The sequence below is a fragment of the Pantherophis guttatus genome, chromosome 2, assembly GCF_059756535.1.
Source record: "Pantherophis guttatus breed Tessera chromosome 2, ASM5975653v1, whole genome shotgun sequence".
Lineage (NCBI taxonomy): Eukaryota > Metazoa > Chordata > Lepidosauria > Squamata > Colubridae > Pantherophis > Pantherophis guttatus.
The window spans coordinates 50,461,841-50,485,706 of NC_142064.1; the positions used below are offsets into that span (position 1 = coordinate 50,461,841).

General features: G+C 36.2%; 1 protein-coding gene across 2 annotated transcripts in view; it reads right to left on the bottom strand.

Moving 5' to 3' along the window:
• Positions 1 to 4,052: 4,052 nt before the first annotated feature.
• Positions 4,053 to 23,866, bottom strand: part of EPB41L4A (erythrocyte membrane protein band 4.1 like 4A) — a 95,546-nt gene continuing 75,732 nt past the window's right edge. For both annotated transcript variants that reach the window (XM_034432756.3, XM_034432755.3), the window contains exons 14-23: positions 22,445 to 22,535; positions 20,970 to 21,053; positions 18,445 to 18,555; positions 16,839 to 16,916; positions 15,274 to 15,393; positions 10,186 to 10,233; positions 10,029 to 10,097; positions 5,112 to 5,222; positions 4,335 to 4,416; positions 4,053 to 4,244 (exon numbers count right to left, since the gene is read on the bottom strand). In XM_034432756.3, the coding sequence (XP_034288647.1) occupies positions 4,116 to 4,244; positions 4,335 to 4,416; positions 5,112 to 5,222; positions 10,029 to 10,097; positions 10,186 to 10,233; positions 15,274 to 15,393; positions 16,839 to 16,916; positions 18,445 to 18,555; positions 20,970 to 21,053; positions 22,445 to 22,535 (923 nt within the window). In that variant the 3' untranslated portion in view covers positions 4,053 to 4,115. The remainder of the gene's footprint in view (positions 4,245 to 4,334; positions 4,417 to 5,111; positions 5,223 to 10,028; positions 10,098 to 10,185; positions 10,234 to 15,273; positions 15,394 to 16,838; positions 16,917 to 18,444; positions 18,556 to 20,969; positions 21,054 to 22,444; positions 22,536 to 23,866) is intronic.

Here is a 23,866-nt window from a genome sequence, read left to right on the forward strand (position 1 = left end):
GTGCAGAGAAAAGCCAAGAGAGTTTCCTTGACAACAATGTGTGCAGGCATAAGAGACAGCTTGGGGCAGAAGGAAGTGTCTGGGAAGGGGTGAGAGTAGATACGCTGTTCTGGGATCCTGCTCCTTACTGCTGAGACTATTGCAATAAGAAATTTCAGCCAATGTGTGGCAGATCATTGACGGAATGAAAAGATGGAAGATGGATGGGCAAACTGGCATACATGTCAGGCAGAGTTGAAAAGGAATACATACCAGCCTTACTCAACTTGCTTTCTAACATTGCTCTAAATTTTTCTTTTTTTCCTTTATTAAAATCTCTAGTGATCTAGGTAGTTATGGCCCTATAAATTATCGCAAAGAATTGAGCTGAAAGCATTGCAGGGTATTTTTGTAACGCTGAAGGAAGCAGGTAGGCAGGCAGCAGTGGCTTCTGCAGTCAGTGTACTAAAGGCAACAGAAAGCAAGACAATACTGTTGTTACTTAAAACACACTCATGAAGCTGAAGCAGGCATATTCCTCAATTATCTAGCAGGTTTCTCTTCATCTGTTGGGCAGTCCTGAATCCCTCCCTTCTCATATCCTATTTTGCTCTAAGAGCGTGGTGGTGTAATGGCTAGAATGCAGTATTGCAGGTTAACTGCCGATTGCCAGCAGTTGAATCCTGACGGCTCAAGATTGACTCAGCCATCCTGAGGGTAAAATGAGGACCCAGGTTGTTGGCAATATGCTGACTATAAACCAATTAGTGCTGTAAAGAACTACGGGGCAATATATAAGTATTGCTGTTGCTCTATTTCTGATTAAAGTGCCTTTTGATGGCTCGACAGTACCATGACTGAACAATGGTAAGGCTAATTGTGATGACAGCAGACCAGCAAGCTGATTGGGAACAAGAGAACATTCCTACTAGTCTTTGGTGCCCTTTATACCACTTATGCTCACAGGTGCCTTCTGAGCTTATTCTCCTCCCCTATATTAGCAGCAGAGCCAAATCTGTTTTATTTTCCATGAAAGGGGTTAAAAGTAGTTGAAACATCTCTTCATTCTGTTAGATTAAGTGGAAGAAAATGTATTCAAAAGTCATCCCAGATATGGAATTTATATATAGCAGCCCTATAATCTCTGCGTTCTTCAGCACGTGGCTCCATGTTTGTGAAATACAAGTGGATTTTCCCTTGTTTTGAAGGCCTGAGTAGCTGGCAAGAAAAAAATACTGTAGGAAATTATCTTGGAGGAGCATGCACAAAGTAGAAAATATATTTTGTTCTCTTCCTACAGAAGTTAGTTGAAAGTTTAACAACCTGAACATCCTGGTAGCCCCAAGCTTAGGCTGGTAAAAATCCAGAGGCAAGTTGAATTTTCAGGGTAAACTGGTACCAGTCAGACCTGGCCAAGGCAAGATGGATTATAAAATGAACTAAACTTGAAGAAATGGCAAAGCTACCAATTTGGTCAGGGAAAAAAATGGGGACTTAAAAAAAAAAGATTGGAAACCTTATATGGTGCTTTTGTTGAAAAAAAGTCTGAATTGATGATTTCCACAGATGTTTTGTATATTACTGTACTGAAAAATTGTAATAAAAAAAACAACAAAAGACCTGAACAAGGGTCACGCATAGCTGCCTGCTTTATGGCTGAGCATTTTGAACATTCCTGTTAGTTTATTGTATGCATGTACATAAGCAGGTAGACAAAAAAAGCACCTGCTAAAGTAAAGGCTACTTTTATTGAAAAAGGAAAACTTACACTGAGGTTGCAGAGTACTGAGAGCTCTTGTTACTTCCATACAATTATTGGTAGCCAGATTTATGGAATATCATCTCCAACACAAACATCAAGATGGGAAATATGGTCCTTTTGACCACTTGTTCTTACAGCAGCAACTGTTAAATCATCTTATGCTGAGATAAATTGAGTTTCTAGACTAGATTCAGCATCTTAGTGATCACTACATCACTGATATCACCACTCTACCTTTCATTGATTTGAATGAAACAAACTTTAATGATGCTTAAGTTGAAAGGGAGATGGGTAATCAAAATCAAACAGAACACAAATACACTTACAGAAATCTACTAGCTACTAGATATGATCTTGAAAACTGTTTTGGAAGTGGAGGTTATTCAAGCCCATTCCTTTTGCAACATTTGCAGTAAAGCTGTCAAGCATAATCTTGATATATCTTGATTTCCTCTATGCCATGGAATGTATAAAAAAATTGCCTCAGGGATCTTCAGTGTTGTAACTGCATATCAAGTTCTTTAATTACCTATAATAATATAGTGTCAAGTTTTAATTCAGCTTCAGTTAATATTAGTTCTGATCGAGTTTAGGTCAACTGACTGCAAATTACTGATTAGGTCATTAGTGAACAAAGATTGAAAACTACGAGCTTTATTTTTCTCAATTTGTGTATCTTGTTGTTTTTATGTACACAGCATAAGTAACCATTCATTTAAAAAACAAATGTTAAATACTGATCCTCCATAAATGATCAAACACAGAGAAAAACATCTACAAAAATGTATTAAATCTTATTTAATAGGAGAAAAGAATGGCAAACCAATTTCATATATTTTGCCTACTGTAATTTTGTTCAAATCAGCACTATCAAAATTGACACATTTTTCAAATCTTAAAATTCTTAATTGGAGACACATACAACATTAAGAATTGAGTTTGTGCAACCATTTTGGGAGCACTTTTCATCTTGAATTTTATATCCCTTTCAGATGGAACTTTCCTTTCTAGAATTAATTTGTAGTCAGATCTATGCAAATCTATGTTCTCTCCTACATTCAATATGTCTTCCGGTTGGATTGCATTTATAAATGCTCATCATCAAAGCAGTTCAGAAATGTAAATAGGTGCATATGACAGCAGAAATTTTAAAAGGTATTTCCCTTGGTTTCTTTTTTTAAAAAATTGGATCACTTTCCTTCCCGTGAAAAGGAAGACAATGCAACTAATCCATTCATTCAAGGAAATTAATTAGAAAAACGTTCTCTGCATTTTTATCATCTTACCCACAAGGACTTCAGAAAGATTTTGCACAGCCTGTATAATCTATTTCTTTCAGTCCCTTCAGCTAATAACCATATTCATTTTTGCTGTAAGTGGTCTTGTGAATTAAATAGCAGAATCATTGCAAATATACCCAAGAAATGAAGTATCCACAGTTTTCCAAGCCTTTTTCCTATTTCCAAGTGCTACAAAACTGTACTGCCAAAATTTAGCAAGCTACTGATTATCAGTAGGAAATCAAATTAATTGCAGACATGTCTATCACACTCTATGCCCCTCCAAAGGAGTAAACAGGAAAATTTCAGTCCCTTTTCTTCAGTTACTTCACTATCAGATCTGTTGCTGAAAAGTTTTAGAAATATCAGCAAAAAGGAGTCTGGCTTAACATTTCACTCAAATACGATCGCAAGTTGTTTAGAAGACTGCAACATACCTTGAAGGTTTATGAAACTGCCATATATACTTGCCATAGATTTCAAACAAAATCATGTTCTCTGTATTGGTTACTACTATTCAGCGCTTAGAGAATTAAATAAGTATACTGAAAACTTTGGCAATATTCTGAATCGTATTTTAAAACATTATTTTACTGAGAATTAAAGTAATAAATTCATTGAAAGGGCACCTGGGTTTGCATAACTGAATAATGCTCTTGATTAATTCTTTGTATTAAGGATGTTCTACTAGGTAGCAAAAGATTCAACACTGTTATGAATAATAAAGGAGTAGTATATTTGCTAGGCAAGTATAGGCATATGAATTACAGCCCTTATAATAAAGAACATCTACTATTGCACCTTTGAAAATGAACTGTTTCTTGAAATTTTTTACTGATGCTTCCATTTTGAAATCATGTATTTATGCTGTGCATCCAATACAGTCTGGATAACTTGCATTTTAGTTTTACTCTCATGGTGGCAGCAGTTTTCTTTTTTACTAAAAATCAAACAGCATCTTCTCCATAGCATTCCAGAATGTCCTTAAAATTATTTTATAGTCTCTTAATTTAAAAAAAAAAAAGATCCTCAACTAAAGGCGTTTATTTGGATTTTGGATTTGCATTCCTCCACAGTCTTGTATGTGATAAAAATCAGGTTTCTATCTTGAGCCTTGATGCCGGAACTATTTTTATAGTTTTAGCACTGTGTTTTCCATCCACATTGTTCATAGATGTTTGTATTTTTTCTTCTAACAGGCTGTCCTTAGATCCATTTCGCCGCTGAAGTAAAAAAAATATTTAACAAATTAAAACCATTTAAAACATCTTTGCACTTTAAATATTCAAGCATGATTAAAAGCCATTACTTACCTGCTGTGATATTGCAGTGGTGAGACAATGAGCATCTGAGGAACGGGTAACCGGAAGTGGAGGCACAAGGTCTGCTTTGGCACTGGAAGAGAAAGCAAACTTCAAAATCCACAGTGTTTATGGAGTAAAAAGAAGGAACCACAAAGATGCTTGCCTTTGTGTAAATCATTCAGTTGCTGATTTTTATCTACACTATATTTCAGAGATAATTGCATGCTTTTTACTTGGTTCCATTAGAATTCTTGATGAGTCTACCTTTTAATTTGAATGTCTAGCAGAGTTATTTTTGAAAAGAAGGAGATCCATCTCCCTGTCAATAAGGGTGTAGATTCCCTTTTAGTCATCACAAAATGAAGAATTCAGTGACAGGTCAACGTGCTGGTCACTTACCTTTTCCATCCAGGTTTTTAGATTTAATTTTTTTAAAAATTCTTCTATTATTTTTATAAATAACTTAAGGCAGTAAACATACTACTAATACTTCTTCCTCTTCCTCCTGTTTTCTTCACAGCAACAACTCTGTGAGGTGAGTTGGTCTGAGAGGACTAGCCCAAAGTCACTCAGCCATCTTGAATGACTAAGGGGGTACTAAAACTAAAAGTCTCCTGGTTTCTACATTGGTACCTTAACTACTAGATCAGAGGGGCTCCTGAATAATTTCCCAGAAAACTAAATATTCTAACATATATTCCCAGAGCATCCTGTTATAAGCTGCATTGTAACTGGCATTATAATGTTTATCAAATGACCATCCACCTTCCTCGGTGATTAACATACTTCACTTCTGACAGAACAGATCTCTCCCCATCAGAGCACTGGGATCTGCGATAATGGCGATAACTTCGAGGAGAATGTGAGTGTCTAATGCGAACAGGATCACCTTGAGTCCTAATAAAGAAATAAAATTTCCAGAATCAAATCATTATTTGTTCATAAGAATTACAAAGATGATTATAACAGAAAAAGCATTTCTTCAAAGTATTACATCTACGACCAAATTCATTTATAAATGTTGTGTATATATATATATATATAAAATACTATGTTCCAACAAAATAGAAAAAGGATATAGCTTCTGCCTTAGTTATTCTTGGGTTTGAAGTGTGCACCCCAAGGATAAAACACCCAGACAGAAACTGAGCAACGTGGTATATGCAGTACAATGCAGTGAGCCATGTGCAGATCTGTACATTGGAGAAACAAAACAACCACTTCATAAACATATGGCACAACATAGGAGAACAAACACATCAGGACTAGATTCAGCAGTCCATCTGCATTTAAAAGACACAGGTTTTTTGAAGACAAGAAAGTCCATATTTTGTCCAGACAGAAGGATCGCTGATTCGAAAGAGGGGTTAAAGAGACCACCTATGTCAAAATTGAACAGCCCTCTCTCAACAGAGGAGGAGGGATATGACATCATCTATCTCCAATCTACAACACAGTCCTTTCAACAGTTCCAAGAAGGCTCCACACCAATTTGCACCACTCAGGTGAGCCTGATGACACAGATAAACCTCCAGGTGGCCTTAACGACCCGCTAAAACAATGCAACTGTCCAGCTGTCTGCAAGGAGTATAAATCCTTCCATTCCCCACCATCCAGTAAGAGCTGAAGAAGCTTCTTGGATGAGAAGTGAAACGTCTTCAAAGAAAAACCAGAAAGTCCAGTTGCCTCTTGAAAAAAACACCTTTGGGACAACCATGACCTGGATAACTGAGAATCTCCACAGACTTCTTGGCTGTTGTTTCAATACTGATGCATATTACAGCAAGGTTCAGCTCAACTATGAGTATAAGTTGAATTAAGACTCCAGCCCTAAAGCCCTCTCTTTGACCTTGTAGCTTCTCTTCAAATGCTATGAAAAGTGATGTAGTGTTTGTAAACTGGTAGGCTAAAAGAATAATACACACAGGTTCATCAAGGGTAGGCTTTGCATTATAGTTGCAATCCAGCTTGTGTCATGGTATCATGTATTTTGAATTTAGAAAAAATGCACCCAGCTGACTTTAATGTCTGAACTAGAATTCAGAGTCTTCTGTTTCTTAGCCCAGCACCTGAGTCCCTTCACCAAAAGCATTTAGTGAGTAGTTTACTTATTATAGAACTGTATAGTTCTATATAGAACTGTATAGTTATTATAGAACTGTATAGAATTTCCCTACTCAATAGGAAGAAAATAATAAAATCAGAAAATGAAAATTTCTCTGCCTTCACCATGAAGGGAGCAGGACTTTGAATAAGGCAGTTCTTTCATCTTTGAATTCCCATTTAACTATTAATTGATTTTGTGCCATCAAGTCCATATCAATTCTCAAGGGACCACATAGATATTTTCTCCATGATATTTTAACTATAGGGCAACTCTAATAAGAGTTTGGAAATGTGAGCCATCCAATACAATTGATACTTATTCTCTCAGCCTTTTGCCATATAGAATGTCATATGAATTTCAATTTTCAGATCAGCTGTACAGATTACTGAAAAAGAATATATAAAAAAAAGCTTTGGACACTATAAAAAGGTAAGGTGTGTCTTTAGATTTATACCCCATCTTTCTTCTTAGCTTGAAAACATCCAATTTGTTTCCCTAACACACATAAAATCAATTGAGGGAGAGATGGTGAACATCCATTGCTAAGGATGAACTTGAACCTGGGTCTCCCAACCTCTTTTCTTCCGGTATCCTCTTGGGAGTTTTAAATCATTCATTCTTGCCATTATGTACAGAAAGCACACTATCAAGCAGAGCTAGGTCTGTGTTGTGTCAAATATTTTCAGTTATTCCAGATCTTGCAGAGCAGGCTGAGTGGCTATCACTTCCTGCCCCCTTTTTTGTTCCAAGCTAGGATGGAAAAAAATTCTAGCAGTATAATTAAAGCATCACTTTAGATGGATTTGGGGAGTTGACCTTTTCAATACCCACTAATTTATTCTCATTCTTTTTCTTTCCACCTAGTCACAGGAAGATGAAGACCAAACATCCATTGACAGGCAATGCCTAGAGATTCCCATTTTTGCAAGGCCTCTTTGAAAAGGTTAGGACTAACTAATTCCATAATTGGCAGAGAGAACAGAGGCGTTAGTTAAATGTGCAAGGCTGGATTACTTAGAGCTAGATCTTGGATTTAGCTAACTGGGTCTATTAACTCTTTTCCAGTCCATACAACTTGGATTTCCTTGGCCCAGTTTACTATAGAAGCAAGCCATTACATAATGGGAGGTTAGATACTGGGGGGAAAACCTAATGTTTATAAGTCACCCACAGTTAATGAGGCCATATAAATATTCATTCATTCATTCACTTATTTATACATTAATCCATCAGCATCCTTTTAACTAGTTAACATTGGGTAAAGTGCAATATTATTATCTCTTTTAAGGTTAGAATTTTACACATGCAGCTGTTTCTAATGTTATAACATAAATTGTTAGGATAAAGGATTCAATGTTTCTTTTTATAAGACCCTTGATACAAAACTTGTACCCAAGGAAATTGAGTAAACTGTGTAAGCTCTGAAGGTTTAAGGTAAAGGTTCCCCTCGCACATATGAGCTAGTCGTTCTCAACTCTAGGGGGCAGTGCTCATCTCCATTTCAAAGCCGAAGAGCCAGCGCTGTCTGAAGACGTCTCCGTGGTCATGTGGCCAGCATGACTAAATGCCAAAGGCGCATGGAACGCTGTTACCTTTCCACCAAAGGTGATCCCTATTTTTCTACTTGCATTTTTTACATGCTTTCGAACTGCTAGGTTGGCAGAAGCTGGGACAAGTAACGGGAGCTCACCCCATTACGCGGCACTAGGGATTCGAACCGCTGAACTGCCAACCTTTTGATCAACAAGCTCAGCATCTTAGCCACTGAGCCACCGCGTCCCTGTCTGAAGGTTTAATCTCTCACAAAATATGTTTCTGATAGAGAGAACATACCAGTAGACTTTTCCATGACATTTTGGTCATGATTTTTTTTAAACAGAACCCATTGAGAAACTTTTATAATTTATTTTCGCCTTAAAGAGGTTTTGAACCAAGGTATTGGTTCTCATCTTCAAAGCGCTCCATGGCTTAGGGCCCGGTTATTTACGAGACCACCTTCTGCCACCGATAACCTCCCACCGGCCAATACGCTCCCACAGAAAGGGCCTCCTCAGGGTGCCGTCAGTCAGGCAATGTCGGCTGGCGACCCCCTGGGGAAGAGCCTTCTCTGTGGGGGCACCTACCCTGTGGAACAATCTACCCCCAGAGATACAACTGATCCCGGACCTCCGGACCTTCCGCCAGGCTCTGAAGATTTTTTTATTTCAGCAAGCCGGGCTTGGTTAAAAATCTTTTAATTGTTGAATTTTATGGGTAAGGGGTTTTAAATTGGGGGAAGCCAATATAAATTTAATTTTGTTTTTATAGTATTTTAATGTTTATATTGTATGTTTTTTAATTTTGGCTGTTCACCGCCCTGAGTCCTTCGGGAGAGGGGGCGGTATAAAAATTTAAAAAATAAAAAATAAATAAATAAATTAAAAGTCACTTGTTGTTCACACATTTTCAATAGTATTATCTTGAGATTAAAGCCTTGCAAAACGACATGTGCGTGCATGCACATTGAAAGATAAATATGCTGAAGGAAATGTTTCATGTCTAGCTTTCATGCCTGTACTACTATTCTTTATTCCTACTGAGTGGTATGTCAGAATTACATTGTGATGCAAATCATGATTCAGCTCCTGTCAGAAGCACTTGTTCACATCACTACATGGAAATCCCAAATGGCCAATTACTGGAATAAAACTGGAGCTTGATCTGAAAGGACCAACTGTGCTTTGGCAATTAGTGATGCTATGCTGAGGAAAGAAGGTCAAGGAAGTCAAAGAGTCAGTTTGGATGATCAGAGTAAAAGTATTTTAAAAACTTTAAAATGAAAGGTAGCTTGAAAGTATTCTCCCAAATCTAATGACTGAAAATTCTCCATTATTCAACAGAGTATCTAACAAAATCACAAGAAACGAGCACTTAAAACTAAATTTGATGTAATTGTATCTAAATCCATTATCTGTCCTGGTCATATGGAAAACAGAGGGGACTAAAGTTGATATGAACAATTCAAGTGCCTGAGTAAGGATTTGGAGTTTCCTCCCACATAGATTTATCATGCAATTTACTGCCGAAGGCACTTGTCACTAATGAATACTCTCCAGATGCATGGACTTCAAGTTTCAAAATACTTAGCAATGATCAAATTCCTAAATAAAATACAATTGTCTCCAAACAAAGCCCACTTCTATCCCTGATGCTGACAGGAATATCTTTGACAGGCTTTCTTAACTTTATGCCATTCAAAATGTTGAACTACAATTCCCATATCACAACCAACCTCAGCTAAGTTACAGGTGAATAGGGATTTCTGCAATACCACAGGTCAGGATTTTCCCCACACAAGTGAAACTCAAACAAAATATAAAATAAGTAATTATTTCACTTTTATTGGATGTAATAGTATATAATTAGAATCTTAGTAATTCTTATTTACTTCTGAGATATTAGAAACAGAGTAGATCTGTGCCTTTTAAAATTTAGATTGATATTTGCCATCCTATTTAACCTTGTATGATCAACCTCAACTTATGTCCTCATATAGATTTATATAGGGATAACAACATTACATTACATCACAGCTCCTGTCCAATAAATAAACTCACTCTATTTTAGTATATGGAATCTCTCTTAGTTGTTCCTCAGATAGGCCAGATGGATCCACGAGTTCTTTTCTGGGAAAGAAAAGTTTAAAAGTTAAACAGTCACATGCATAAAAAATATTATCTAATAATAGGTATCCATGCTGGCAGAAATACTTACTGAATGTGTTTCCATAATTCTTCCTTTGCTTGAACATCTGGGCTTCTCCTATATGCATTCAAATATATATGTTTATTATCAGTATACATAATAAACAAATACAAAATCTTTAAATTATTACAGTCAAGATAATGGTTTATCTAATCAATATTTAAGCATGGAAATAATTTGTAGATTTTTCTTCTGGAAATGGCATCTTATGAGTAGAAAAGTCATGAGATGAATCACTATTTGTCTTCCTCCAAAATTCACAAGATGTGTTGACTAAACTTCTAATTAAAAAATCATTATTTAAGGTATCTCCTACCTCTCAAAGTTCTGGGAAAGTTAAAAGTGGGAACAACTAATGGTACAATCAGGGTTGACTTTATTTACTAGTTAAGTAAACTTGTTTCTGAAAAAAACGCCATATTAACAACTTACTATCACTTTCATAGAAAAATTACTGGATTTCAAAGCAACCAAGTAAATTATGAGTACCAGTAGTCCTTGACTTACAATCACACATGGGACCAAAATCTTTGTCATTCATTAAGTGAATAATCATGAAGTGAACGATCCATGTGACTGCTTTGCTTAACAACTACAATCCCAGCTCTCCCAGTTGTGGTTGTTAACTGATTGTGCCAGCTTTTAAGTTGAGTGCCGGGGAGAGGGCCTTCTCCCTGCCCAACGATGCCCAGGTCCACTAACCCTTGCCTTTTTCTGCAGCTGCAGATGCACCCACCCAATTCAAAGTACAGCCTTCCTTTCAAGGCCACCTTGCACCATCTTGCAAGTGAGTTCCATTCTCATAATCGTAAGAAGACTCCTTCTGCAAACTGCACAATTTGGAGAAAGGATCTTCCAAACTATTGGGAGAATGTTTATATTAGCTAGCCTTCTTAGCCCAGGAAGGCTAGAAAGCTAGCAAACATCATTGTTCTGAATTATGGCATTCACTAGTTTTCAAGCCCTAGAAAGCTAGCAAATCTTTAGGATTTGAGATATGTTCTTGCATCGTGCTGAGAAGCTTTGTGTGGGGAAGAGAAATCCCTTGGAGTACTGCAAGAATGATCTAAAATCCTCCATCGCTTTCCACTTACAGCCTTCCCTGCTGGCTTTCCCACTGGCTTTCTGGGGAAGCCAGCACAGAAGACTGCAAATGGTGATCATATGAACAGCCATTAAATGACTGGTTGTTAAATCACCTAACAACAGTTAAGGAATACCTGTAATGAAAAGTGTGTTAAATAACTGCAAGTCTTAATAGTTTCACATAACTATTTATATTAGGCAAAATATTCAAAATCAAGAAGAAAAAGAAAGTTATAGCTTTTATTAAGGTGCTTGTATGATTTGGTCATTTACTTAAGGTGAGATGGGCAGTGTAGACATTTGCTAAATAAATAAATAATCTCAACATTTTTCTTTCCGCTCACCTTATTTTTCTGATTTTCACCTTGCTACATGAAACAGTTCCTGAAAACTTGAAACTACAGGTAGTCCTTAACTTACAACAGTTCATTTAGTGACTGTTCAAAATTACAATGGCACTGAAAAAAGTGACTTATGACCATTTTTCAGTTATAACCTTTGTAGCATTCCTATGGTCATGGGATCAAAATTGAGATGCTTGGTAACTGGGTTCATACTTATGATGGTTGCAGTGTCCCAAGGTCATGTGATCACCTTTTGCAACCTTTTGATAAGCAAAATCAATGGGGAAGCCAGATTCACTTAACAACTATGGGAAGAAAGATGGTAAAATAGGACAAAACTCACTTAACAAATGTCTCACTTAACAATAGAAATTCTGGGCTCAATTGTGGACTACCTGTGTTATCTGTACTTTCAATTGACCTAATAAAGGTCCTGGGTCCCAGATAAGAGAGCTGCAGCCCAAATTTTATTCCTGGGCAAAGAGATATTCTTCATATTTTTGCATTTTGTTTTCAACCTTGGTCCCCTCATCCCAATCTTTGTACACTCCCTTTTATGTCCTCTGTACTCCTGTCTGTCTAAGGAACATTGGTTAGTGCAGGAGTGTGGAGGAGGGAAAGGGGGGTTTAATAGAATTTCTCAATCCCTAATGCTAAATTTCTTCTTTTTTCACTGAGACCCATTCATGCAAAGCAGCAGCTGTGAACTCTGCCCTCATCTCGAGGGATCAGCATCCTCTTCTGAATTTGCAATATAACTAGGAACTAAGCATAAACAATTCATATTGAAAGAAAGCTTCAGTGAATTGCCTACAGCTGCCATTATCCATCCAAAACAAAACCCTCAGGTCAATAAGTAGCTGAGACCGCAGCGTAGTCATAAACTGCATCCTTAAGCTATGAACGTCCCCCCCCCCCCAACGCAGGTTTTTTTAGGCTCTTTGCTGAAGAACCATGGGGGGAAGTTACAAGTAAATAATAGATAAAAGATACTCGGATTTATAATAAACTGCATAGTCTTATTTATGCACCTCTGAATAAGTAGCTTAATTAGGTCACATATAGATCCAGTACAATGCACAGAAAATAAATGTTACATATGTCATCCCCCTCATATTAGTGATAACAGCAAAATTCAATAGCATCTTTATTATTATTATTGCAAACCATGCAGAAAATGTGTTTAGTAGTGCTATATAAACAGTTACTTTCCACTATAAATCAGACAGTCATCAATATTAACATGATCTTACTGATCACTGTGTCAGCCCTGGAGGCCATCTTCTCTTTGGATCTTCAGGGCTGCCACGTTTAGTGCATAGGCCTGCTGTGGGAAACTGGAAGGTGGGTTGATGAGTGGGAAGAGATAGATAGCCATAACAACGTTCTTTTCTCTGGGAGTCAAGGACGTTCAACCTGCACCTGGAGAGATGTGACTGGGAAAACATCTCCAGCTGGGACAGTGGATTGATTGGACCATGTGATGGACATGTGGGTGCAGGGCAAGTGACTTTGACTTTCCTTTGGGTGGAGAAAACCCGGGGGCTTTCAGATTTGGGTTTTCCCAGATGTGCCAATATGACATCTCTAATAAAACGGAAGTTTGAGGAATTGCCTGCCTCGGAGTCTTACTTGGTTGGGGGTGTTACTTGGAACCCTGACACACTGTTTACCTTCTTGCTAATGAAAATTTCTGATCAAAGGAAATGTTTCTCACAATGTTACTGGCTCTTAACCAGCTTTTGTCTTGCTTACTTCTTAGTGCTTGTTGAAGCTACTAGAAGGCAGTTCCATTCTGCTTATAGTTGAATGGAAAGAATCTTGTCCAACATACTGTTTTGCGTGGAAGCTATAACACACCTTTTTCCCCAAAAAAAGAGGGTGAAAATCTGGGTGTGTCTTATATTCCGAATGTAGCCCCGCCCAGCTTCTCAAATGGAGGTTTCAGAGGCTGAAAAAAGCATCAGAAACGAAGCTTAAGAAAAGAAGCCCCCAAACGGAGCTTTCAGAGGCTTTTTTTCTGAAGCTCTGTTTCGGAAGCTTTCAGAGGCAGAAAATAAAGTTTTTTCTGAAACAGAGTTTCAAAAGTTTCAGAGGCAGAAAAAAAAGCAAAAAAAAAAAAAAAAAGCAAGGCACAGAGCTCACAACCAAGGAACCTGTTGCTAAAATTCACCTCTGGGAACAGCTGATTGGGGGTATTCTGGGAGGCTGATCCACCCGCCAATCAGCTTTTTTCTTATTTTCCTCCCCAAAAACTAAGGTATGTCTTATACTTCGGTGCATCTTATATTCCGAAAAATACGTTATGTTTTTGCTTAGAAGAATTAGGTTTCATTGTAAAACAAAATCAGACAACAATCCCAGGAAATATATCCTTTAATGACAGTAGAGAAGGCATCAGTGACCCATGTCTTGCATAATATGAGAAATGACACATTTTTAAAGATTTTCTTAAGAAAAATCAAAATCTAATTATTTTACAGTTCCTAGTGACCTGAGACTTCTGATAAGCCGAAATGAGTGATAAGCATTTGAACTAATAACATTTCCATTTAGGTGAACATGTTATGCCATTGTAGGTGTATACTATAGTTGTCTCTCTTTGCTAGCTGCAATCTGTTGTGACTTTCTTTTTAACTTAAAGCAGCTGTATGTTATTCTGCATAATACAGTTGCTACATCAGGAATTCAAGCTTTCTTGAGGTGGAGGAGAGGAACAACATTTCAGCAGGCAGAAATACAGAATGGCTAATCCAAATCATTGGAGAGGTATCTGATACACCAAAACGTCCATTAAACTGCAAACTATATCATATTGCAGCAATTCATTTCATTTTCATAAGGGTGTCATACATTTATACAAATTATGCCTTCTCCACCGAGATATCATGCAAATAACAAAACAAACTCCATGAATAAAAAAATGTAATTGGTTAGTGCAGACTACTTCAGATGCAATGAATTTTGTTATTTTAGGAGGGTGTCGAATATGCCGAGTCTGCTAAATGGAAGCCAATGAAATCAAGGTTTACATTCTATTTAGTTGATGTGCTCAGAAATTATACAAGCTTGTTCTTCAGAACATTTGAATAGATGCAATTCATTTCATGAGGTTAAAGAAAAAATCGTGTTTGTTACTCTATTTTTAACAATATATTTAACTTTTCCTAGCTCCCGAAACAAGTGTGTGTCACTGTACCTAATCAAATGCAATATAAACCAATAAGATGCAACTAGATATTATTTTGACTATTTAACTATGGAATTTGTATGGCTGTTAAGTCTAAAAATCCTTTGGCAATACAGATGACTTGTACAGCAATAGAAAATGGAGGGGTTTTGCGTGTTCGCTTGTTTTTTCTTAAAACATCCACTTTTGCTATTTTTCTCCTATATGCAACGTTCTCAAACAGGGCAGTTATTTTTTTTATTAGACCAAACTATTCTTTCATTGTAGCATTTAATTTTCTTGTTATTCTTTTTCCTTAAAATTTATTGCAATATAATAGAATAACTACATCTGGCTTTCAAAAGCTTGTTTATAATGTTCACACTGCCCACAAGAGGGAGTCTCTCCTATTGTATTTAACTAACAAGTAAAAATGATATTAAATAAGGGTAACTTTTCTCATTTTAGATTTTTTAAAAACTTTAGCATTCAACATACGATCGTGATCTGTGCCTGGAACGTCGATAGGTGGGTTCAGTTTGGTTTTTTTCCTTTTGTCGCCTCAGCACTGCTTCCCATTGAGGAGCTGAATCAACCATGTCATTCTCTTGTCGTAACCTTTACAAACATTAACATAATGATAACAATTAGAAATTATGAGACTTGCAGTTCAACAGAAGTGAAAAGCGTCAGATTGGGAAGATAATCAGATGAGATAATCAGATCAGACCTTAATATTCTGGAAATTTAATCTTGAAGACGGACACCTGTTCTATTTCATGATATAATTACATAAAGCTCATCACTTGACATACTTGCTTCTGTTGTAATGCTATTTTGAGAAATTGAACATTTATTCACAAACTGAATGCTAAAAGTAACTATGTCATAAGATGACTGATTCTAATAGCTAGAGGTTTAAGAAAAATAAATGTATTACTCTAATGAACCAGGCAGCACATTTAATTATATTTATTTACAAAACAAATATCTGCTTCAATCACAGACTCAAAGTGGCTTACAACCAGTGCAATAAAATAACCCCAGTAAAATAACAACCAATACCTATCAAACCAGAAACCAGTTATTAATCTTAAAAAAAGGTAACAAATAAAAACTAACTTGGATGTAACGATAACATTCATCCCCAAAAGGCTCTGCAGAACAGCAGTGTTTTAACTGCCCTTTCTGATTTTGAATGAATAGAAAAGGAGAGAAAAATCCAAACAGAAAAATCCAACAAACCCCAACACACAATGTTTGTTTGTTTGTTGTCATGTTGACAACATGACAACATGTGACAAACCTAAACCCAATTCCATTTTAATAGTCAGACATATCCACATCAAATCTATATCTCTTAGACTGATTTTTCAAATGATCCAACACTTCCTTGATGAAAAACATTGATGAAATCAATTCATAGACACCTGGTCAGGTCGTCTAAGATACTGATTGCTCAGTTTGAATTCCTTCATCAGGAATTACCCTCCCTCCTACCCAAAATGTTCTCTGGATTTTGTCTCCAAATTGCAGGCAAGGAATCAATCTTCATATTAGATTACTTCCCTGCATAGGTAAAACATTCTTAAAGATTCAGGCTTTATTAAATATAAAATAACTACCAACATTTCTGGTTGTTTTAAAAAACAACTGATTGCTTCCGATTTCTTTTTGTTTAGTTCTTTAATACACGAAATCAGCTGAAGCCTGGACAGATTTAATCCTTTTGCCTTGCCTGAGCAGGTTGCAAGCTGCTTTAATCTCTGCTTTTTAAATGAAGAAAAAGGCAATTTTTTCTCCAAAGATGAACATAACCATAATGCTCATGGGGAATATTCAGAGTTTAAATTATTTATAATTCTGGACTGCTTCTAATATGTAACAAAAGGGAGTTAGGCAACCTCCCCTAATTATAGAAGAAGAAATACAATGTCCCAATTTTTTCAAATGAAAATTAACCAGCCAGGAAAATATCATTCATAGAAGCAGTATTTATTTACACCGTAATCTATAAATTAAGTATGCATTTGGTTCAAAATTTGTGCATAATTTTTCATCACCTGTGTCTCTTCTTCCTATGTTCTCTATTAGAATTTTCTGATTCACTACCACTGCTGGTATTGCAACGGGATCTTGATCTATAAAGGAGAAAAACATAATGACACTGGCAAAAAATAAAACATAGGAGTATTCTATTCATCCATCCAATTTTATATGATCGCTTACCTCACAAAAGATGGCATACAACAAAAGCAACAATTAAAAACATATAAAACCACTTAACTAAGTAAACATAAATAAGAACAAGATTGCAAGATGGTTATATGTGGTGCAGCCAATGTGTGAGTTCCCTGTTGCCAGGGGATTCCCAGGCTTGGGAATTCCGGGAAGCTGTAGGGGCCAAGCTCACTTCAGAGAGGATGATATTCTAATGGGAGGGTGCCATGGCAGAAAAGGCTTTGTCTCCTAGGTTCCATCAGGTGGAGCCCCTTAGCAGACAGTCTCTGCAACATGCCCCTGCTGCCAAATCTGAGGGGATGAGTAGATGTAATTGGGGAGAAAGAGTCCCTCAAATAAACTGCACCTTGAATTGCAGCCGGAAAAAAACGGCAGCCAGTGTAGCTCACAGAACAGAAATGTAACATGTGAGAAGAGAAATATATCCACCATTGGAAGGTTGCAGGTAATAAGGCCTAGGAGTGGGCTTGCAGGCCTCACTGAACCAAAATTTTAAACTAACGTAATTGCAAAATATACCAGACATATTTCTAATGTGCTGACTTGTGTGCTGCATTTCCTGCAAAATACGTGGTTTTGATATATATTTGGAATCAGAACATTGAAACTGTGAAAACGGAGAACTGAAAGTAGACGATGGATAGAGGTTTGAGATGTACCTGGGTATTTGCAGACAGTGACAGTCAGTAAGAATGTAAGAAACAAGGAGGTGGAACTATGGAATGCGTATATCAGTAAAAAAAAAAGGTATAAGAAATGTGGCTTGAGATGAAAATGGTGTCCTTTGCCCGATAACAGTCCTTGTAGGACTTGCTATGTATCATTGGACCCCATTACAATGGTTTAATAATGTAAATTTTGTTGTGGAATTGCATTGCTATGATAGCTGTTCATGTTCCAATTGCTCATTCATAAACCTCTGAATCTTAAAGTAAGATTTATTGCTTGTGGTTTCCTCTTTGGGTTTTTATTGGGATATTTTTACGACACCTCCTAGGAGCACACATAACTGTCTGTGCCACTGCACTGTTCACCAGCTGAAGCTTCTGGATACCTTTCAAGGGCAGCCCCATGTAGAATGCATAATTATGTAAAAATTATATATTTGGAAAAGGAAACAACGAGGAGGTTTTCCCTACGAAACAATAACAATTATTCTTATTACTAATTCACTTTCAGTATTATTAATGTTGAATTATCCTGGATACCAAAAGTGTTTACAGATGCACAAATTAGAGGATTTGGAAAACTTCCATTCACTTGTCAAACATAGCTGATGACAGTCAAAGAGAAAAGAAAGAACCAAAATAGACATAAAGAAACCCTAAATTTGCATTAGGAAGGAAGTAGAAAGAAAACATAAATAACAAACAGCAGAGTTAAAGAAGCCTGTACAACAGTCATAGAAAATTTAGGATCAGGTCCCACCTTCTTCTGAAAGGCTGCACAGGCTCATTTTCACTTCCGCCTGAAGGATGCCGTCGTGAATGAGGAAACTTTGGTGATCTAGTTCGGTCGCTGGGAGAATTATAAAGCCCACTAGAGTCAAAGAAAAATAAAAAAACAAAACATGCCATTTTTCAGTGGCTTGGAAATTTACAGCACCTTTACAATAGTCCTCGACTCATGATCAGTTATTTAGTTATGATGGACTTGAAAAAAATTACGTATGCTCCATTATCGAAGTTATGATTGCCGTACTACCTCTGTGGTCATGCAAATAACATTTGGGTGCTTGGCAATCAGCTCACATTTATGACCGGTTGCAGCATCCCAGGATCATGTGATTACATTTTGCTACCTTTTTGCCATTTTCCAACAACAAATATCTATTGCATAAGATGGATTTGGACTTATGACCACATGATCCGCTTAACAACCATATGATTTGCTTAGCTACTGTCATAAAAATGGTTGTAAAATTGAGTCTGATCACATGGTGACTCAACTTCCAACCAAAATTCTGGGTTCAGTTCTGGTTATAAGTCGAGGATTACCTGTAGTTTTATTTTACAGTTACTTTATGGACAGAAAATATTAGTATTTTCTATCCTAACAAATACACTTTTTAAAAAGTACACAGTCAAGTTGAGGATGGTGATTCTACTACTTTGAGAAAATGAATACACTGCACTGAACTTTTCCCCAAACATATTTAGGCAGGGAGCTTTGAAGACAGAACATTAAAAATATTTACACATTTACACAACATGATAGAAGATACCATATTTCTTCATTAAGAATAGTATTGTATTGCAAGATTTCCTTATAATATTAAAAGACTCACTATTCCTGACCAGCTATGCAGAGATAACAGGCTTAATAATTTGCATATTCTTCTTACAGTTAGCTTTCATTAGAGCAATTTCCCATAATTATTAATGGTAACAGGGTAAGAAAAAATTACAATTAGCAAGCAGACTTTTGAAATAATATTTAGAAAGACCCCTTGGAATGTATTTTTCCAATGTCATGCTGAAGGCTGAAGAATATGCACTGTTTTGTCTCCTCCAAACAAAACAGTAAACATTAATAATTCCTGAATTTTAACCAATGTCTTCATTTCACAGACAGAAATGATGGTCTTTTGTCAACATGTAGTATCTATGAAACTGATTTCTTCAGAGTCCATACCTGTATTAAGTCAATTGAAAGCTGTAAAATAACTGCCCAAGCTTTCTTTGCAGATCCATACAGAGGTGATGGAAAGAATCGAAGAGTGGAAAAGAAACCTCTCTGCAACCAACATTTACCCACATTTCGTATAGAATCTCACATATAAATGAAAGGAAATATAATTGGCTTGGCTCTCCATCTCTTTTGTTCTTCCTTTATCCTTTTGCCCCAGAAAAGTCAATATGTTTTCACACTCTTAACCTTTGGAAATAACAACAACTGGTAAGGAAGTACAGCTACTTCTCTTGAGGATGGGGTCTAGCTACTGTATATAGTAAACCCATTTCAAATCTCCATATCAGGTCTTAACTAGTGATAAAAAGGCACCAATTTTAAGATACTAAAAATATGACAGTCCTTCTCCCAACCTGTGGCTCTTATTAAATAGTAAGGCCCCCTCTATCATTCAGAGAACTTCCTTTTGCTTACCATAACCTCTCTTTTCTATCGTGTCATCAACATTTAACTAACATGCCTTTGGATATAACACTAAGTCAAGACTTTTTAACATAGACTATGAATGTTTTAAGAAACTAAGTTTGCAATAATCATGATTTGTTATAAAATGTGGCTTGTTTTTGCCCTGCTGATGTGTAAATGGCATTCCAAGAGTTCTTAGTCACAGGCACTTCTTTGTACAAGCTAAGTAAGCTTTTTTAAAAATCAAAACGAATTGCAGATCCAGCAGTAAAAATGAAAAAAAAAAAAAAAGCATTTAACTTGGGTGGGATTACCATAAATAATTTATTTTAGTCGTCTTTTATTCTCTTCAGAGTGTATTATTTTACACTCTGTGGGTGCAACCATCAGGAAATCCTATTTAAAACAATATTTACTGAGATTTCGTAAGGACATTGTTCCTCCCCCCCCCCCCCGCCCCTTTCTCTTTGCAAAAGATTTAAGCACTCTGGTATGGAAAGAACTCTAGATAAAGGAGGAGTTGCATTGCTAAAGATTCACTGCCAGGAAGAATGCCAGCATTTATTGTTTGGGGAAATTCAAGAACGATTTAAATCCGAGATGTTGTATAATGCAGAAACAAGGAAAAAGTGGTTTTGTTTCTAGGTTCAGAAACAATGGGCTGAAGCAAATCAGGACCTGTCAACTAATGTCAAGCAATGCCTTCAGTTTGTATTTAGTATAGGTTCAGATTAACATTATTCTAAGCAATCAACATTAATCTAAGCAGATTTTGAGTTAGCATTATAGCACAAAGATGCCTGTAAATACATTACTTCTAACACCATGTGTATACTTTGTTCAAAGCACAAAGTTACCTTTGAGGACGGTTTTCTTCCCATGGTGCACTGATTTTACTTCTTTGGGTTTCTGGGCTGCTTTCATTTCTTGACTTTTTAAAACTGGTAAACATAAAAAATAATAATTTAGAACTATCAACCTATGGAAATAAGTAAACATAAATCTCACATCGCAAGCTTAGATATTTATTTCTAGGGAATTTTCATAATGAAGCACTTTTGCCATAATTATGTTGGGGACTGCTCAAGTGTAGATATTGTTCAAGCTGAAATGACTGCTGAAATGATACAAAATACTATCTGTGCTTTTTATACTATACATCGAGTGAAGCAGAACATTCCATGCAATTCCATGTATTCTATATGTAAGTTTTTAATGTGTTTAAATCATTTTTGCAAACTTTGTCACTGTATTTTTTTTTTAGGATTTTGATAATGTTGTGAGATAGATTGGATCAGCAGTTACTCTCTTCCACACAATAGGCTACATAAATATAATCCAATCTAGACAATTGTCAGTGTCAGAACGAAAGCTAGGCATCTGGAGCTAAAATGTGCATCCATATATATAGATAGACAGAAACAGCAAAGAACTGACCAAAGTAGCTTTCTTATCTCTGTAGCAATGGTGGGTTGCCCCCGGTTCGCACCGGTTCTATAGAACCGGTAGTAAAACCGGCGGGAGGCTCCGTCCATCAACCCCAATGTCATCAGAATGCATGCGAGTGAAGCAAGCGCATGTGTGTGGCCCCGTTGCAAACCAGTAGTAAAGGTAAGTAGAACCCACCCCTGCTCTGTAGTATAAGTCTATGCTACAGAGACTACCACAGCAGTGTGTTTCCTATTTCTAATCTCCACAATCAGTCCAGAAGAATGGTCAATGATCTTGAAGGTTGCTGAGAAAACTAAGATAGCTGCACCATCATTAATCTGTCTCTCTAGATGTCATTACAAGTGAAATCAATGCTGTCTCCATACTATCCAGCCTGAACCCTAACTGGAAGGGGTCCAGATAATCCACCTCTAAGATCTCTGAAGATGCAAGCAGACAACTTTCTCAATAATCTTCACTGAAAAGGGGAGAAGGTTGGAGACTGGCAAACATTATCCAACACTGCTTGGTCTTAGTCACTGTTTGATGAAGAGGGGCATATCCCCCCCTCTTCAAGGAAGACAGAACCGCCTGGACTCTTTCCCCGTTGTAACTTGACTATTTCTATTTTCTATCTGTCTTTTTCCGATATCTAATGAAGACTTTTCTACTTCTCATATAGTTTTGCCCATTTTCTGAAAGCAAACATAAACTCTCATTCTTGCTCTTACATTCTTGCGTCACAATATTGTATATCATAGTGAAAGCCCCAAACCTCCCACAGATTTTCTAAATCAAAAAAACCTATATGTTAAACATCTAGTTCATTCTTCTTAAAAAGAGATCAATAGGTAATTGTTTTAGCTTTAGATTCCTAATTTTTCACTTCTTTTATCAATACCTTTTAATTGGTGATGGAGCAATAATTTTGGCTCTTCCTTCATTTTCCCCAGATTCTTTGAATGTAATAACCTGGCTTGTGCAATGTGTCCCTATAATGAACAAAGAAAATATCTAATGTTAGAAATTGTTAGCGTTCTTTTGCACTTTGGGGTACACCTTTTTCCATACATTTTCATTTAATTATATTCTCAATCTCTTAAAATCACAACTGTCACATATTTGTTATGCAATTATCTCAAATTAGCCAGTATGATGGTTTTTCAATTAAAACCTAAACTACTGGCATTTCAAAAATACCAGCAAAAATACCCTTTTTTCTGCTACATAATGTTTCAATTTTAAAAAACTAAAATATTCAATACTAATGTAATATAATTTTTCCATTTCTCACATAAGAACAATATTTCCAATAGGAAAGTAGCATTTATAAACTAAGCACTTCAGCACATTGTAACAATAGAGAGAACACAAAAATAACAATACTAACTGAATATGCAAATATTTGAAGTAGATTTTTTAAAAAAGTATTTGAACCCTATGTAGAAGGTTTTTTTATGTATATAATGTTGCATACTCCTTAAAGCTTAGCACATGGTGTTAAGGACCTTGTTTCAGCCCTATAGAGTATTGACTGAAATATTGTAATTCACAAGACACAGTTATATTGTATAATGAACAGGATCAAGCTATATTAAATAGAGTTGCTAACAGCATTAAAACAACCTTCTACTATAAGAATGAATCTATCACACAAAATCCCACTACAGTACAGTTTAAGATATTTGGAGGCTATCAGGTTGCCTTCATTTCCGGATCATTAAGAAAAAACACTTCACTTGATACAGTTTCAAAAAGTCATTTAGTAAATACCCAAAGTCATTTCAAAGAGGCATGCATATGAAAAAGTTGCACATAAATTTCCAGAAAGGTAGAAAATATATATGTCAGGATAATACATTTAGTAGATAAGTTGTCCAAAGTAATTAATTACTAAAAACCCCATAGATAGTTACTAAAACTATTATCAGATGGAGTGGCAATAAAAAAAAATAGTCCACTGGATTTGGGCAACAAATGAATTTAAATAAATAAATAAAAGTATTAACACAAACAATCCAAAATTTGCATAAGTTCTTAAATCTCCAAAGCTATCAAATTTAAAACTAGAAATCAACATGCTCCAAAACCAGAAAGTGACTATGTTACTAAGCCACAGTTTATTTAATTGGCTGTATTTGTACAATATGCTCAGCTAAAATGAAACAAATTGCCTTAGCCCAATATGAAAACCCACATATGGTTATTGATTGGGAAAGAAATGTGTGAAGGAGGAAAATGTATTCTTTTTACATACTGATTAGCTACAGTTTTCTATACCCCCGATACAAGCAGCATACTGTATGCTACATTTTATATAAAT